Source organism: Cupressus sempervirens, chromosome 5 (assembly GCF_028749045.1).
Source record: "Cupressus sempervirens isolate cs-2001-9-10 chromosome 5, ASM2874904v1, whole genome shotgun sequence".
Taxonomy (NCBI): Eukaryota; Viridiplantae; Streptophyta; class Pinopsida; order Cupressales; family Cupressaceae; genus Cupressus; species Cupressus sempervirens.
In genome coordinates this window covers 76,149,504-76,166,617 of record NC_143122.1, presented here as the reverse complement: position 1 = coordinate 76,166,617, position 17,114 = coordinate 76,149,504, and the positions used below count along the sequence as shown (strand labels likewise).

Genomic DNA, 17,114 nt, shown 5'->3' with positions numbered 1-17,114 from the left:
GCTTACCCAAAGTTTTATCACCTAGCTCTTATGAGATGGTCACGGGCTACTTGTTCATTGGTGATTTTACTTGTTGGTATATTCCAGCTATCAGTGGTTTGCCTGTGTATGATGGTAGTATATTCACTGATTCTATTTGGCCTTCAGAGGTTAATGAGTTATTTGTAGATGAATGGGGAAAGCATACATTACCCTACATACCACATGAGGTGTCTACATTTTTAACTCAACAGTATACAAGAGACAGTGTTAGCATTCATGATGTTGGTGATTCACCAACCACTCTTTTCTTTACCCAGGATCATGTTGATTGGGTGATCGAAGATCCAGGTGTTAATAGTATCTTACATCTAGTGGATTATGTTGTGTTGTTACACAGTCACAGGGTTATGATCTATGTGTTTCAGCGTTCTAACATATCAGAGATCTAGAGATCAGGATTACTTCGTTTTCACTTGGGTGATATAGTGATTGAGTTAGATTGGCCGGGTCTATCATTATCATCGATACAGATATTGCAAGAGTGGTACAGTGGTACAGTGGTGCAGATATTATAGGAGTTGGTCAGAGGTATCTCAGACAGCGTGCGAGTTCTCACTTGGGATCCAGGGGGAGCATCCTTATGTATTGCCTTTCATCGGGGAGCTAGGAGGAGAGTTTGGATGTTATCATCTTGTGGTGGATATTGGCATACTGCCGAGCTCCCATTTTCACTTGACAGTAGAGACTCACAGGGTCACTCATGGACTGAGACATTCATTCTGACTAAAGGTATTGGTACACAGGGCAGCAACAAATGGCAGTTGGTGACCCTTAATGGTGAGCCTTGGGATCCTGGCATTCAGTTATCTGGCACATTGATTCCTCTTGTACTGTTCCACCATTCGGGATTTGGGATGATGCATGCCAGTTTACATCAACTGAGGAGTAGAATCGCCTTCTCAAGGCGAGTATGGGATCCTGGCATTCAGTTTCTGCAGGTATGAGCGGATTGCTTGAGGGCAAGCAATCTTTGAGAAGGGAGGCTTTGTAATGTCCCCTTTTTCTGGGACATTATAATTCTGTGTGCTAGCTCGCTTCGCCTAGGTTTTAGGGCCGGAAAGGTTCTTTATAGGGTTCAGTTCGAGGTTTGGCCTAGGAATTTCCAATTTCAGACCCATCAGAGCAGTTTTGGCAAGTTTTCCGGATACTTACTATTTTTAGTAAGTAAACAAAGCACAGTATTTTCGGTACCTCAGTGTTGATTTGGAAGCATCTCGACAAGAGCTTTCCAACGAGCTATTGCATGTGATTATCTGAGACATTTGGTCAACTATTTTAATGCCTGATGATTATATGGTTTCCTGACTAAGTGACTATTAAAGTCATTTAACTTGTCACTTTATTTTAAAAAGTTACTATGTTCACTTAAGTGACTAAAAGACAAAAAAGGTGCTTTATCCCACATTGCTTAAAAGAGTGTGCATCACATTGAGAAAAGTGATAACGGTACAACAAACTCCACATGGGAGGATATATGAAGATTATAATATTCAAAAAAATTATTAATCTGGGAGCTGGAAACAGTTGCTGGTTATTTCTTCTAGGACGCAAACCCTTGAAGAAGCATTCGAAGGTTGGACGCAAACCTAGCCTTCTTATAAGTTTCATTTACATTGCCAATCTCACTGTCATTTCTGTTTATAAGATTGGATTACTTGAATTATTGCACGTTATTGTATTGTTGTTGTATAATACAGTAGCTCATTTTGGGTTATTTGTGTTAATTCCTAGTTTATTATGTACTTCCTGATTATTGGAGGAATAAACAAGCTTTTATGGGTTTTCTCGTATGCACATTTGCTGGTTATAAAGTGGATTTAAGTTTTGGAATTTATATTGAATGTTGGTTTTTCCATTCAGATTTAAATCTACATTTGTTATCACAAGTTTTTGGTAAAATATCCGAAGAGGGTTATTACAAAAACATCTATCCACAATCCCAAATCTTTTGGGCTCTGATACCACTCTGATGTAAGGACAAGACTTGCTCCTTAACCCTAACTTCTCCTACAGTTCTCTCTAGGCCTCTTCTCTAGCCTAGCAAGGTTCTTGCACTAACCCTAACTTGGAAGGATCCCAGTTCCATTCCTTTCCCCTCTCAACTTGTCCACGCCAATATAGAACCTAACTTCATTCTAGTAATGCTCCTTAGATGCTCTAATGGCTCACCTATACCAAATACCCACATATAGCCACAATCTACTTAATATGAAGGGGGAGGATTATCCCTGGGGTTTTGAGGCCATTACAACACTCACGCATCAAAAATCATATTTAAATATATATCAATTCCAAGAAACTGCTCCAATTTAGGCCTAAAAGGGCTACAAAGAATTAGGCCTCCAAACTCACTTTTTCCCACTTAACTCAGAAAGTGTCTTAAAGAGGTGAAAAACTAACTTCATATCCAGATACCCTTTTGGGAGACCTTTAAGATTCACCTGGTCTCAACTCCCCATCCTGTCTGTATAGTGCAATGCTGATTTTAAGCCTAAACACAAGGGTTTGCTAATTTGCTAACACAAATCCCTAGGTTTTGTTCAAATCCCCATTATACCATGTCACTAAGAGGTCTCCTTTTGCACAAGGCTTCTCCACTCTCATGTCCTTCTCACTATCCACTTGGACTAAAGCCTTCATTGCATTCAATCCCCTCATCTACTATTGCATACTGTATAATCCCTAACCATGCTCACTTGGCTTGCCTAGGGCATCACTAAAACTTGGCCAAACTTGCTTTCCAAGGCACGTGCACTTGCATGCCTATAGTACAAGGAGTCTTCTCACACATTCCAAGAGACCGTAACATTTCCACGGTGGAAAGGTGAGTTAATACTCCATTTTCCCAAACTGCCTGGTTCAGGACAGCAACTAGGCAAAAACCAAAATATTTACAAAAAGGAAAGAAATGGGTGCAACAACCTAACTAAGCACACACTGAACTACCTAATAACATCTACCAACACATGAGCAAACTGGAGTACGGAGATCAGTCCATCTATCACCTTCAAGAAGCAAAAATGTCGTACTGTGGTCAAAATAACACTAAGATCTGCTTACTCATTACTCAACAAACCTTTCACGATGCCATCCAACCCTTGTTACAGGTCAAGGGAGGCCTTAAGTAGACCCATTACCCCTGCTCCAACCTCTTTGAGGTGGTTATACAACCATCTGCTTGAAGTTGCTCATATTTTTCAACAAAAGTTGTCATGACAACTTTTGCAATTTTTGCAAAGTTTTCATCCAACTTGACAACTTTTTGTCTATATGGACCAGGCTTGGTCAAAGCCTCATGAAACTTTGAGAATTGTTTGAATATGTCAACTAAGACATAAAACCACCATTCTACCTCTTCCTTGCCCAATCTAGCCCTTCAAATGCACAAAAATAACTTTTAGCAAAAATGACAATATTTGCATTTCACCTAGCAACTTTGGACAAAACCACTTTGAGGTGGTTATACAACCATCTGCTTGAAGTTGCTCTTATTTTTCAACAAAAGTTGTCTGACAACTTTTTGTCTAGATGGACCAGGCTTGGTCAAAGCCTCATGAAACTTTGAGAATTGTTTGAATATGTCAACTAGGACATAAAACCACCATTCTACCTCTTCCTTGCCCAATCTAGCCCTCCAAATGCACAAAAATAACTTTTAGCAAAAATGACAATATTTGCATTTCACCTAGCAACTTTGGGCAATAAAGTAATATTGCATAGTTCTAATGACCTAGTTAGACCTCCTATGGAAAAGACACACATTAGGACTCAATAATCCCTTTATTTTCCTAGCGGCTTGGCTAACTAAGGAATATCTCTATTTATTAATGCGTAGTTTTTAAGTTAAGGAATTTCTCTATTTTTTAAGTTCTATTCTTGTTTTTCCTCTGCTTTTTTCTTTGATAAAGTTCATAAATTGTAAATATAATCATTTGTAATTAATGAGAAATTCTTCTTTCATCTCATTCTCATTCTGAATGTTTTCTTTATGCATCTAAAAGTTCTTTTTTTCTAGCTAGATCCAATGTGTTTGCAGGTTAGATAAAATTTTACATGCTACTAGAGCACAAATTTTTAAAATTCTGATAATATCAAGTTTCACAAACACAAGCGAACTATAACCTGCAAGTCCATTGTTGAAGGGACAAACCCTCTCTTTTTAATAAAGGTACAAAGCCACACTAAATTGAAACCATTTGTAATGTGCATAGCCCATTCCTAAGTTTGCACCAACTACCTATTAACCTGAACACTACATTCTCGTAATGAAGTTTGTGCAAATGTTACCACATGGTCTCTTACAAGAGAAATCACTGCCTCCCTTATTAACTTTATTACCTAAGTAATCTAGTTCAGCCCTCCCAACCCCCAATACTAATCCGATTTGAACTAGGTCCAAGTTCGGATTTGAGGCTTGTTCAGATAGGGTTTGTGACCATGATAATTGGTTCGATCCAACCAGACCAAGTTTGAATCCAAGTGGAACCTAGGAAAATTTCAACGAACCCAATGGGGACCCGATAGGAAAATTCGCAAGACTTTTTTTTTTGCAAATTTTATGAAAATTTCACAATTGGAACCCTAAAAGTGCTTTTGAATTAAAAATGATTTCTTTTGTGTTTTAGACCTCATTTGGTGTGCAAATAGATTGTTTTCTCTTGAGGTGGAGCAAATAGGTGGTTGAGCAAGAGGAAGATTATGTTGTGAAGATTGATCAAGTGTTTTTACTTCATTCCTACTTCTTTGCAAGCTTTTAATAGATGAAAGAGGTAAATTTATTTATTTTTTATTTTGTTTTTTATTATGTTTTTTAAAAAAATCATCTCCTTAATTGTCCATAAGATCTACCTAGGTTTCCCCATTCTCTTATTTTAATATTGAATGTGTATATACTATAAAGTTTATTGCCATAGGAACTACAATGGCATCGACCTCTTCCTACATAGACAATAATGAACAACAAAGAATATGCCCAAGTTTTGATTGTCCTTTGTGGAAGTATGTTGATATTAGATGACCCCTTCTATGAGGCAGGGGATTCCATTGGAAATATCAAACTTGTGATGTAGAAAGGAATAGTTCATATTATCAAGTGGTAGGCGATTTTCTTGGATTCCCTAGAAGAGTTGTTAGAGATAGCCCTAGAAAAAATGATGCTTCTATATCAAATGAAACAATATTAAAGTATATCACGAAGCATGAAGAAATAGAATAGAGAGAAGCATGCAAACAAAATGCCCATTAAAAAATCAAAGAGAATGAAGGACCCATCTTCGAATATTGTGATAGAAGACCATTCCTTTTGTACTATGACAACTAAGCCTAAAACTGAAACTCAAGCACCAATTCCATGCAAAAGAAAGGGAACTATAGAAACTTCATTTCATAGTGAGTTGAGAGTTGAGATATATGCAAGATGCATATATGTAAAATGGTCACCTTTTAGTGTTGTTTTCTGCCCATATAGAAAGTAGATCTTGAGAGTGTCAATGAAAATCCAAGAGGGTTTAAGTGCCCCAGTAATGAGATGTGCAACAACTTATTGGAAAGAGAGATCGACGGGGTTGAGGATATATTGAAGCCCATAAGGGATTAGTAGATTAAGGTGATTTTTACAAAAGGCTCAATGTCACATATGGTCATTGCAATTTGGGTCATCGTTGGTAGGCTTACTACTAATGTAGTTGACCACCCAGGAATACTATGAATGCTCATTGCCAATACAATCAAACTTATAGCCTATAAATAAGAAATAAAAGTTGAATCCGCCACTGAACACAATCACCAATACTCTGCAACACAATCTATCATTGCCAATACAATCAAACTTATAGCCAATAAATAAGAAATAAAAGTAAAATCCACTACTAAACACAATCACCAATACTCTGCAACACAATCTATCATTGCTTGCCTCAGAACACAATCACTGTCACAACAGATTTGCACTTACATCACATATTACTTAATACAAACATCATGCACACTTCACTAATAGAAATCTCCACTCTCCTTATACCACTTGCTACCCTAAATTTTGTTGGCTAGAACAAATTTGATAATAGGTCACACTGAGACATTCTTGCAATGGGGAAGGAATAAGACATGAACCACCTTAACCAAAACAATACACAACGCCATCCCTAAGAACTTCGGTGTCATTGGTCATGAAGAACACATTACAAAGTAAATGCTAAGATTGAAACACAAATAACATGATTCAACATGGAACAACCCAAAACATGCAAGCCACCATATTTTGCACGCCAAGTAGATCTAACAGCATTATTAATAGATAACAAATTAGTAAATCATATTGAGATTTTGATCATCATACATGCATACATACATATATTGATAGTAGATATACCACTGAGGTATAGAAGGATCCAACATTTAAAGCACATCCATTAGTAAACACCTCTATCGATACACAAGCTATTGATACACATCAACTAATACAATAAGAGGCTGAAAATAAGAGTACGTTGACATCAATAATAACCATTAAGGACAACAACATGAACAACATCAAATTCACATCCTAACAATCTCCCCCCTTATCATTGATGGCAATATTCCTTAATAACAAAGCACAAAAAGATATCACCAATGCAATCCAAATTTTTCCCCCTTTGACAACAATGACCAAGGGTCAAACAAACTCCCCCTTGCTAAAATATTTTGCTCCCCCTAGGAAGAAGCCACCAAGCATTGATCCAGAGGAAAATATAGATGCAAAAAACTCAACCAGCGCACACACCAGTGCATTTACTGAATGCTCGAAAGGGGTAGAACATCCAACCTACCCTTGAAATACTCAAAAGTAACCTTGCAAAAAAGTTTGGCAAATATATCTGCAATCTACTCCTTTGTGGGCACATACTCAAGCTTAACTTCACCTTCTTCAACATTTGCTCTAATAAAGTGATATCTATGTCAATATGTTTGGTTCTGCAATCCATTACTGGATTCTTTGACATACTTATAGCACTGGTAATATTGCTCATGATAGGAACTAGTTCATCAAAATTAATTCCTATATCCTTCAAGGTTTGTGTACAACATGAGGATGTTGCAATAATTTTAATTCAGCAATTGATAAAGTTACAAAGTCTTACTTCTTGCTTGACCAAGCAACTAACCAAGAGCCAAGGAAATAGGCTCCACCACTAGTACTCCTTCGGTTATCCAAACAACTTGCCCAATATGCCTTTGTATATGTTGTTAGTGTAAAATCTGATTCTCTTGGATATCATAATCCCATATCATTAGTTCCATTCAAATATCTGAAAATTCTCTTTACTGTCATAACATATGTTACTTTCAGTTCTTGCTGAAACTAACAGCCAAGCATGCTACATGCAAACATACTACATGCATAATGTCTGGTCTAGTAGCAGACAGGTATAACAATCCTCCAATCATCAATCTAAACTTGCATGTGCATTCAGTGAATCATCCTCAGTCAACTAGCAACTGGTAACAATAGGAGTGCATAGTCCGAATTTTCTAAACCAAACTTCATCAACAACTCTTTCACATACTTGGATTAAGAAATGAAAATACCTTCGTTCTTCTGACTCACTTGCAATCCAAGAAAGAAATTCAACACACCAATCATTGACATCTCAAATTTCTTTTACATTTCTTCAACAAATTACTTGGATAAGTCATCTTTGCCTCCAAAGATGATGTCATCAACATACACTACAACAGTCAAAATCTTATCTGAATATATCCGAAGTACAGATTGTTGTCTGCCCAACTTTTCTTGAATCCTTAATTGATCAGATATTTATCTAATCTTCCATACCAGGCTCTAGGTGTCACTTTAATCCATACAATGCCTTCTTTAGTTTAATAATGCATCAGGATCCTTTTCTGATTGGAATCCTTTTGGTTGTTCAATGTATGCTTCCTCCTTCAGTACTCCATTTAGGAATGCAGACTTGACCTCCATCTGGTAAACTTCAAATCTTTTGAATGCTGCAAATGCCAAGAACATCCTAATGGCCTCCATTTGAGCAATAAGAGCATAAGTCTTGTCAAAGTCAATTCCTTCAATCTAACAATAATCATTGCATACCATTCTTTCCTTGTTTCTCTCTACCTTTCCATTTTCATCTAACTTGTTTCGGTACACCCACTCTGTACCTATCACATTTTTCTCTGTCAATCTGAGCACTAGTTCCTAGGTCTGATATTCTTTTACTTGATTAAGCGTTTCATTGCATTAATCCAAATCTAATCATTACAAGCTTCTACTATAGATTTAGGTTCAATATCTGATAGTAAGCAAAATAAAGTTTGTTCTTGTGTTGCTTTACTACTCCTATAACAACTCCTTTGTTCTCATCGCCAATAATCTGATTTTCAAATGATGTTTTTGTACATACCTTGGTGACTTTCCTGTAGATACAATTGTTTTCTTTGTCTCTTCTTCCTTGTCCTCTACATCAAATTCATATTCAAAATTCTTTTCTAGTGTCTTTTGAAAGTCTTCATCAACTCTCATGTTCACACTTTCTACTATCTTGTTCAACCTTTTGCTCTAGCACTGGCATGCTTTGCTTGTAGTGGAGTAACTCAAAAAAATTCTTTGATTAGCTCTTCTACCAAACTTGACCAAGTTATCTTTATCTCTCCAAATGTAGCATCTTCTTCCAAAGATTTTGAAGTATTTCATAGTACGTCCTCTTCCATGCCACAATTCATATGAATTCTTACCATATTTCTTTCGATAAGGAATCTTGTTCAAAGTGTGCATAGCAGAGTTTATAGCTTCTCTCCAATATACTTCTAGTAGACTTGCCTCCTTGATCATTGTCCTTGCTGCTTCCTGTATTGTTCAATTCATTCTTTTCACAACACCATTTTGTTCTGTGGTTCTTGCTGCTAAGAACTATCTTTTGATGCCATGTTTCTCACAAATCTTTCAAATTCATCAGAAGTAAATTCCCCTCCTTTGTCGGATCTTAAGCATTTAATCTTCATTCCACATTCAATTTTAACTCTGGCCTCGAATATCTTGAACTTCTCAAATGCTACTGTTTTTTCTCTTAGAAATTGGTGTAGGAGCACAAGAGCCCTTGGAAGTCATTATAGACCAATTCAGTCAAAACATTGTAATAAGACCATAAAGAGGCCATCTCTTTTCTTTTCATAGTTAAATAATGTTATCTCATGCATTAGATTACACTTGGAAGGCCATTTGAGCCATTTTTGTAAGCCTTAAGGCAAGTTGGTCCTATAATGGTAAAACATCCTAGGACTGCTCAAAGGGGTCAGAAATGGCTGAATTTATATTATTATGCCATAAATTTATATGTTTGCAAGGTTATAGGTCTTAGGGAAGTCATTTGGTCACAAAGTTGCAAAAGTTGCTTGTCAAATTTTTGCAACTTTGCACTGAAGATTGTCATTGGTGGATCAAATGTCCAACTAATTGCACTTGGGAGATGAGCATATGCAAGGAGGTGCTAAGGCGTGGTCATCTTGTTGCAATCAAGAACAATTGCTTCCACCTTTTTATAAAAGGTGTCCTCTGGATCATTCTCTCTTTTTTGTATCTCCTGGGATATCAAATGATGTTCATGTAAGTTATCCTGATTTAAGTTATGTTAATTAAAAATTTAAATCTCTCTATAAACAATGATAGAGGAATGTATTATAACTTAGCAGTTTTATCTTCTCGAATATTGTGTCCATGTTATCGTAAACATCCCCCAAGCATGGTTCATTAGTCTTAGAAAAATGAAGCATAAACATGATAGGTTCAGTGAATTCCAAAACCTACTCCACACGATCCCAACAATCAACATCCAATACCAAAACACCTGCAGCCTTGCAAACTTGTACATTTTCTGTAATTACTTAGACAACATTATCATGACCCAAAAAGCTCTCTGGAATAAATAAGAATCCAGGAAAAGAATTTTACATCTTTCACTTCCCCCTCACAGTCAACTACCCTCAAAAACATTGCTCACTTGGGAATACAACAATAACATTGATCTGGGGGTAGTTTTTGCAATCTTTCCATTCATCAAAGATAGCAGACATGCATGCTTGAACTCAAGAATCTCTAATTGGTTTTAAGTAGGCCTCTACATTTTTCCTCTCTTTATGCAATAAGGTGGTGCACACCTTTTCAAATCTAGGATCTTTGTAACCAAAAGGTAAATTATTTATTGGCGTCACCATCTCCCTCCAATATGATGATCTCACTAAGTTGAATGGAAGACCATTCACATAGAGACAACGTACAATTTTTATAACAGCAATATCTCGTCTCATTTTGAAATGCCTTATCTAATGGACCTCTCTTGCGGGCGTTGATTTATGGTTCTTCTATATCTTCATCCTCCCTAGAAGGCATAGGCAAGAAGGGATGTCTAGAGAATGGTTGAGAGGGTGGTGTTATTGTTTTTTTCCTAAAACTATACCCACCTTGTTTTCCTTTTTCAACCAATTTGTCAGCATCTTCTTCTTTTATGAGAGTTGCTATTTGTCTAGCTGTCAACCCCTCCTTATCTCGCGCTGGACTCTCAAACATATTAATTCCTCTACCCCCAGGGCCCACAAAATGAAGTTTGACTCGGTAGTAGGAGCTCTTGTATTGTGATTGTGCATTGCAAACATTACATTTCGAAAGAAATCCCCCACCTCCAAGAAGTTGAGAAGTTCTTGTAGTGTCTCCATAAATAAGACCCTTTATCAATTTTAAATTTGTGAGATCCCTTCCCACACACTGAGATTTGACTACTCGCTGTTGCAATCTATAAAAAAAAATGAATAAAAATATACTCAAAAACTTCTTCACAAACTATTAAAAAATTAAAACTCATAAAAATCTTGAAATAATCTATCAAAAAAGTAAAGAATATGGTTGAAATCAAAGAAACGTGAATCGGAATCGGATCGGAATCGGCAAGGTCGAATCGAATCGTGAATCGGCAATGAATCGGCAATGAATCGGCGATGAATCGGCAAATTTGAAAAAACCCGTTAAATTTAAAGATTTTAACAATTTAAAACTTATTTCATGCACCCTTTATTGAATATAACTTAAGCACACTATAACATCATCAAATAGAAGTTAAAACTTAACATACATAAACATGAAACATAAAATCCATCACATACGTAACTATGTTATCTAAGATTCTAAAATGTAAATTGTAGGCTAGCTGAAGTAAATAGAAATCAAATGATCATAATGATTTAAATCATAGAATGTATGTAAGATGATCCATAAGACATCAAATCATAAATTTATGTAAGAATCTAAGATGAAGATCCATGAAAGTTTGAAACTTTGAAACATATGTCTATCAATGATTCAGTATCAATATCTGTAAACAAAATATAAAAACAAGGCTCCAGCTCAAGCCTCAGGCTCATAGTCATCATCATCCTCAACATCATCCTCAAGCTCGGCTACAGCCTCAGCCTCAGCCTCTGAGTATCCAGTCTGCCTAGTAGCAAGGCGTCTAATGTAGGTCCTAGAGGACTGTCGAGCCATATCTCCCGCATATAAGATGGGCTCACGAATGTCGCTAGGGCCTGTGTCTGTGCGTGCACGTGTGCGTCTACCAATGCCTGAAGAACGTGCTCTAGCTGCCTCAGCCTCTATATCCACCTGGTCAATCCACGCACGGTCTTCCTCAGTGAAGACTGGATCTACAACCTCTGTGAGCCACTCTGATTCTGGATCAATCTCCTCCAGAATGATCGGAGAGGAGTCAGTGCCCAAAATCTGTCTAATCCTAAGACGGAGGTTGTAATGAACGAAGACAAGATCATTCAACCTCTGCACTGTCAACCTGTTTCTCCTCTTCGAGTGGATGTGCTCGAACATGGACCAACTGCGCTCACATCCAGAAGCGATGCTTGGCTGACTCAGAATACGAATGGCAATTTTTTGAAGTTTTGGGGTTGTGGCCCCAAACATTTGCCACCATCTATCTAAAATAAGGGAAAATAAGAATAATTAGTCTCATTTACAAATTACAAATTACAAGTTAACTCTAAAATTACATAATCAACTTTAAGTTTAGAATCTAGATTCATGAACATTGAATATATTATTTAATTTTTACCTGGCTGTATTGTTTCCCGAGCATCTATGGCTACCCTGCTAGAGAAAAGTGGCCCTTCTTTATTATTGAACTTATCAAGCTCAATAATTGCAGCACTGCTATCCTCATCAGTACTCAACCTCTGGATCACTGTATATAATCCGGTGAGAACCTCCTCATCCGCCTTGAAGTCAGGACGGAAACGAAATGCCGAATTCAAAAAGTAAGCTGCTGCATGGATGGGTCTGTGGAGCTGATTCTGCCATCTCCTATCAATGATGTCCCAAATAGGGGCATACTTCTCCTGCACTCCTGCATACTGAGCTTTAATGGCCTCCTTGGCCCTATCCATGCCCTCATATATGTAGCCCATAGAGGGCTTCTCCCCATCAGCAGTTCGTAGGAGAGATACAAGAGGCTCAGTGGCCTACATATAAAGTAAAACAAAAATTTGAGTCAAAACTTAAACATAGAATAATTCAATACTATAAGGTAAAACTAAATCATTAAACAATTAGCATAGTAAACTGTAAAATATTAAATGTTAAATTGCAATAAAATTACCTTAAGTATTTCTCTAGCAGGTTTCCAAAAACCATCATCATCAAATATGCAATCCACCACATCTATCCCTGCAATGGTCGTAGCATAGGAAGATAAAATCCACTCCCGCCCAACAAACATGCTCCTCAAATCATCCCTTGATGTCAACAAGGATTGCAAGGTGATGAAATTCGAGGCAAACCTCGTGATCCCTGGACGAGCTAACTCTTTGTCTCCTGTGTACTTCCTCATTGTGCTAAGGACAAATGAATGATTATAAATAAACTTACATATGTTTTTTGCCCTTTCCACACATGACTTGACCCACTCAAGTTTGCCAATTTCCTCCAACATGAGGTCAAGGCAGTGTGCTGCACAAGGGGACCAAAATATGGTGGGGTGCCTCTCCATCAAAAGTTTGCCTACAACAATTTTAAGATAATTAGAAATTCAAATTTCAAACATGTTAGAACTTAGAACTTAGGAAACTTAGAAATTCTAAGTTAGAATTAGAAAAAGTTCAAAATTCAAATAAATTTATTTTCAAAACTTAAAAAGTTAAAAGTTTACCTGCAGCAACATAACTTGCTGCATTATCCGTCACCACTTGCACCACATGTTGTTCCCCCACCTCTGCTATAACTTCCTCAATAACCTCACATAAGTATGTGGCGTTTTTTACATGAGCAGAAGCATCAATGGATTTGAGGAACATGGTATATCCTACAAGTAACAAAACAACGAATTATAATTACTATTAGCAATCAACAAATCAAAATTTGAAATAGTCAATCACGATTCAAAATTATGTATGTAAGAAAGTAGAATGATCAATCACCTCCACAGGATACAAGAAAATTGAGGAGTGTTCTTCCCCTCCTATCTGTCCAACCATCAGTCATGATGGTGCAACCCTTTTCGATCCACTCCTTTCGGTTGTCCTCAAGCTCATGCCTCATATCCTCAACCATTTCCTCCAGGAGGTATCCACTCAACTCAGCCTCAGTTGGGGCTTTAAACCCCGGACCACAAATGGCAACTGCATCTATCATGTTCTGCCAATAAGGAGTCCTGTCACAAATAGATAATGATATTGATTAGAAATTTAGATGTCAAAAACTAAAATCATAAAACAAGTAGATATAATTAAAGTTTTACTTTTACTTTTAACTTTAACTTTGAAGATAACAAAGAAAAAAGAATCAATTACCTGGCTGCAATAAATGGAATGTTGCAAAAGTACCAGAATTTGCAAATCTCTTTTCTGGCAGCATCATGAATCTCCTTGTTCAAACCCATGCCCTCAAGCGTGGGTTGGGAGCCAGGAGTAGTGCGGGGCACAAAGTAACTATCCATTCTGCTTTTCCGCACTCTAGGCCGCAATAGGTTGGTGTTGGACTCTGTCTCAGTATGAGACCGACTACCACTAACACTCACATGAGCACTAGCACTAGGATGAAAAGGAGGCCTAGAAGAACCCTCCCCAACACAACCTACGGATGCGGAAGCTGATGCAGATGCACTTGCAGATGTAGATGCGGTTGCGGATGTGGGAGCACGGGAGCCAATACCTCTTAACCCTTCAAGTTGCATTTTCTTAGTCAACTTGTCTTGTTCAATTTTTTCTAATGCCACTAAACAAGAGCGTTTTGCCTCAGCGGTTTGTTGAGTGCAAACTGTGACATCATGGCCAGGTATGCCAGCAATGTGGTATTTCAATCTATAGATACCTCCCGAATTTATTTTTTCTTTGCAAAATATACATTTTGTTTGATATTTGGTTCTCCCAGGAAACTCTTCATTATATTTCCAGCATTCATCTTTTTTACCCATTGTGGAAATTGGAAAATGAAAGCAAAGGGCTGCTGCAATAAAAAAATTCATGTAAAAAATCAAAGTTTGCAACTAATAAACAAAAACTACAAAACAACAAACCCTAGTTTGCAATTTAGTAAAACTAAAAATAAAAAACATTCAAGATTTGCAAATGAACACTAAAAAAATTTAACAAAAAATGCATACTACACTAACATGCAAAAAAAAAACCAACACTTACCTCTTGCAAATGAGTTGAGGAGTGTTGATATTGACTCCTTAATGCTCCCAATGCAATTTATGGCCTCCCCAAATGGACTTCTGATCTCTTTGGTGCTCTTCCTTCTTGCCGGTTGGAAACCTATGGATTCTCTTTTCTCTTCTTCTCTCTCACTCTTCCTCTCTTCTACTCATACTAAGCAAATAGAAGGCTCTTTAGGGTTATAACAAAGAGGAAAGTCAACTTAGAAAGCAAATAAAACATGTGTTTTTTTTTTTAAATTGAACTTTCTATCCTTGCTGCCGCGGCCGATTTCTGGCGATACCCGATGGCGATTCTGGCGATTTTTTCCATGAATCGCCGATTTTGGCGATTCAGGCGATTCATGCGAAAAAATCGCCACCAGCGATTTCCGATTCCAAAAAAATCGGGAGCCATGAATCTTATCGCGATTTCGGCGATTTCAGCGATTTCATGGCGATTTTTGGAACTATGGTTGAAATACATACCTTGAACACTCAAATCTGCTTTGTGGAAGGCACTCAACAAAAAAAAAATACATGCTAATGAAATAAAATATGTACTACTTTTAAATTCGCATTAAATTTGTGTTCAGTATACCAAGCGAATCTCTGTATGAAGCCTTTATTATTTGAAAGAAAATATGAAGTACCCAGTATTATATGCAACACAGATTTAATATGAATTTAAAAGTAGGGCATATTTTATTTCATTAGCATGCATATTTTGGTATAATCAATTGACTATGGCCCTTGGGTACTTATTGGGTGCCTCAGTTTGTTGTCGGTCCTTCACAAAAGTACTCACAACAAACTCAAGCACCTAAGAAGAACCCAAGCTGTACCCAAACCATACTTGTATCCAGAACATACACATGCCAAGACCCAAACTTTACCAACAGTACCCGGTAGCATAGCATATGTCCAGTGTAAACACAACTAGTACTACAATTAGTTTGTTCATCGCACTCTTAACCTTCAAAAACTGTGCTCCACTTGCTTGACCAACGGATAATGTAATCTATTTTGAAGCTTTAGCATCTCTCTTCTACTGCTCTGATACCATACCATAGAATTAAATTTCATGATACTATACATCTCAAATGCCAATAAAAATTGCTAATATATATGAAAACAATGACAAATCATGTGCATTAAAATAGCACTTACGGGTTCAACCAATGTCCTATGTTTTAGTACCAGACAGTAACAAACCAAGAAACTGATGAAGAGTACTCCCCTTACAAACCCAACCACAACAAAACAAAGAAATTTCACATATATAGAAAATGCAAGAAAGAAACACTTGTTTTATGTTATCCCAATGAAATGAAAACTATAACAGTGAAAAAATAACATGCTGTAGCTACATGGACTTCTCATTACAATACTCTACAAACCAGAGCCACAATCTGCTGTACTGGAGCTAGTATTGCCTCTCTAACTCTCATTTGCCTCCTTTATCTAAAATGTATAACCACCTTAGAATATTCAGACAGTGCAAGCTACGTGGAGAGCTCAAGGGATCCTTGGGGCATTTTTGCGAGAATATTTCGTCAAGCATTTTTACTCACATCAGACTTGACCTCGGCTTTCCAAATCTTAGCAATGTATTTGTCAGCATTGGTGTTGTCTAAATGCAATAAAAGGATTCCTACCCCAAATTTCTGTGCATTTTAACATTTTTATATCTTGCATTAATCTGTTAATTCCACAGTGATAACTTGGCTGCTGGCTTAAATTCAGTAGGCATAGTCTGTGATGCAATCTCGTTAAGACCTCATAAGCTGACTGAGCTGCAAATGCAAGGCTGTCCAGAACAGCCCTGTTCCAATATCCCTTAGGGGAGTTATGAGGATCCTTCACGACATAGAACTTACCAAAAGCAAATGTTTGATTTGTTTGAGATATTTGACATTTTCTAAATTTCTGTGTTTTCTATTTCAAAGGCTTTTTTGAGTCCACTGATTCTTAAATAATGTTGTTTTTCTGCAACATGCCATAGAGCATATCGTAAACTTTACAACAATATTAAAAAATAAAAATAAATCTACAAACTCTGAACCAGCAAGGTGACCTGCCAGCTTCTTTCAGGATTTTTTGTCTGAAATTATTCAAATTCGCCAGCTGGTTTCATACTACCGAATTTTAGATTATATTCTCCATTATAATGAGGAAAAATGCCATGGTCTCTATTATGTGAACCTGAGTGGTTTCTATTGTACAAGTTGCCTAGGTTCTACCATGAAATAGTTTGTCATATTTCCCATACAACACACTACATAGAAAACTCAACAATTTCCATGGGTTTTTCTTGATAGCACTTTGTATACGTGTTCTTAATTCAATTTTAAAGGATTATAAAATTTATGACAAAGAAGATAAACTAAG

At 37.0% G+C, this 17,114-nt stretch overlaps 2 protein-coding genes across 6 annotated transcripts in view; both read right to left on the bottom strand.

Annotated features, from left to right (window-relative positions):
* The window catches only part of LOC149554625 (Protein kinase superfamily protein), a 159,746-nt gene that overhangs the window by 20,743 nt on the left and 121,889 nt on the right, over window positions 1–17,114 (bottom strand). The gene's annotated exons all lie outside the window — the stretch shown is intronic.
* On the bottom strand, window positions 11,241–15,156 carry LOC149554627 (uncharacterized). The gene is made up of 6 exons (XM_089828682.1): window positions 13,879–15,156; window positions 13,507–13,739; window positions 13,239–13,391; window positions 12,690–13,090; window positions 12,147–12,552; window positions 11,241–12,012 (listed from the first exon to the last, which is right to left on the bottom strand). The coding sequence occupies exons 1-6, from the start codon at window positions 14,550–14,552 to the stop codon at window positions 11,432–11,434; spliced, it is 2,448 nt and encodes an 815-aa protein (XP_089684808.1). The 5' UTR covers window positions 14,553–15,156; the 3' UTR covers window positions 11,241–11,431.

What these genes read in the sequence shown, in the direction of transcription:
- LOC149554627 (XM_089828682.1), bottom strand. Translation starts at nt 14,552, where the DNA reads ATGAATTTTTTTATTGCAGCAGCCCTTTGCTTTCATTTTCCAATTTCC. An exon ending in ATTCCATTTATTGCAGCCAG is followed by an intron (nt 13,740 to 13,878) that starts GTAATTGATTCT and finishes TATTTGTGACAG; the next exon opens with GACTCCTTATTGGCAGAACA. An exon ending in TCGGGAAACAATACAGCCAG is followed by an intron (nt 12,013 to 12,146) that starts GTAAAAATTAAA and finishes CCCTTATTTTAG; the next exon opens with ATAGATGGTGGCAAATGTTT.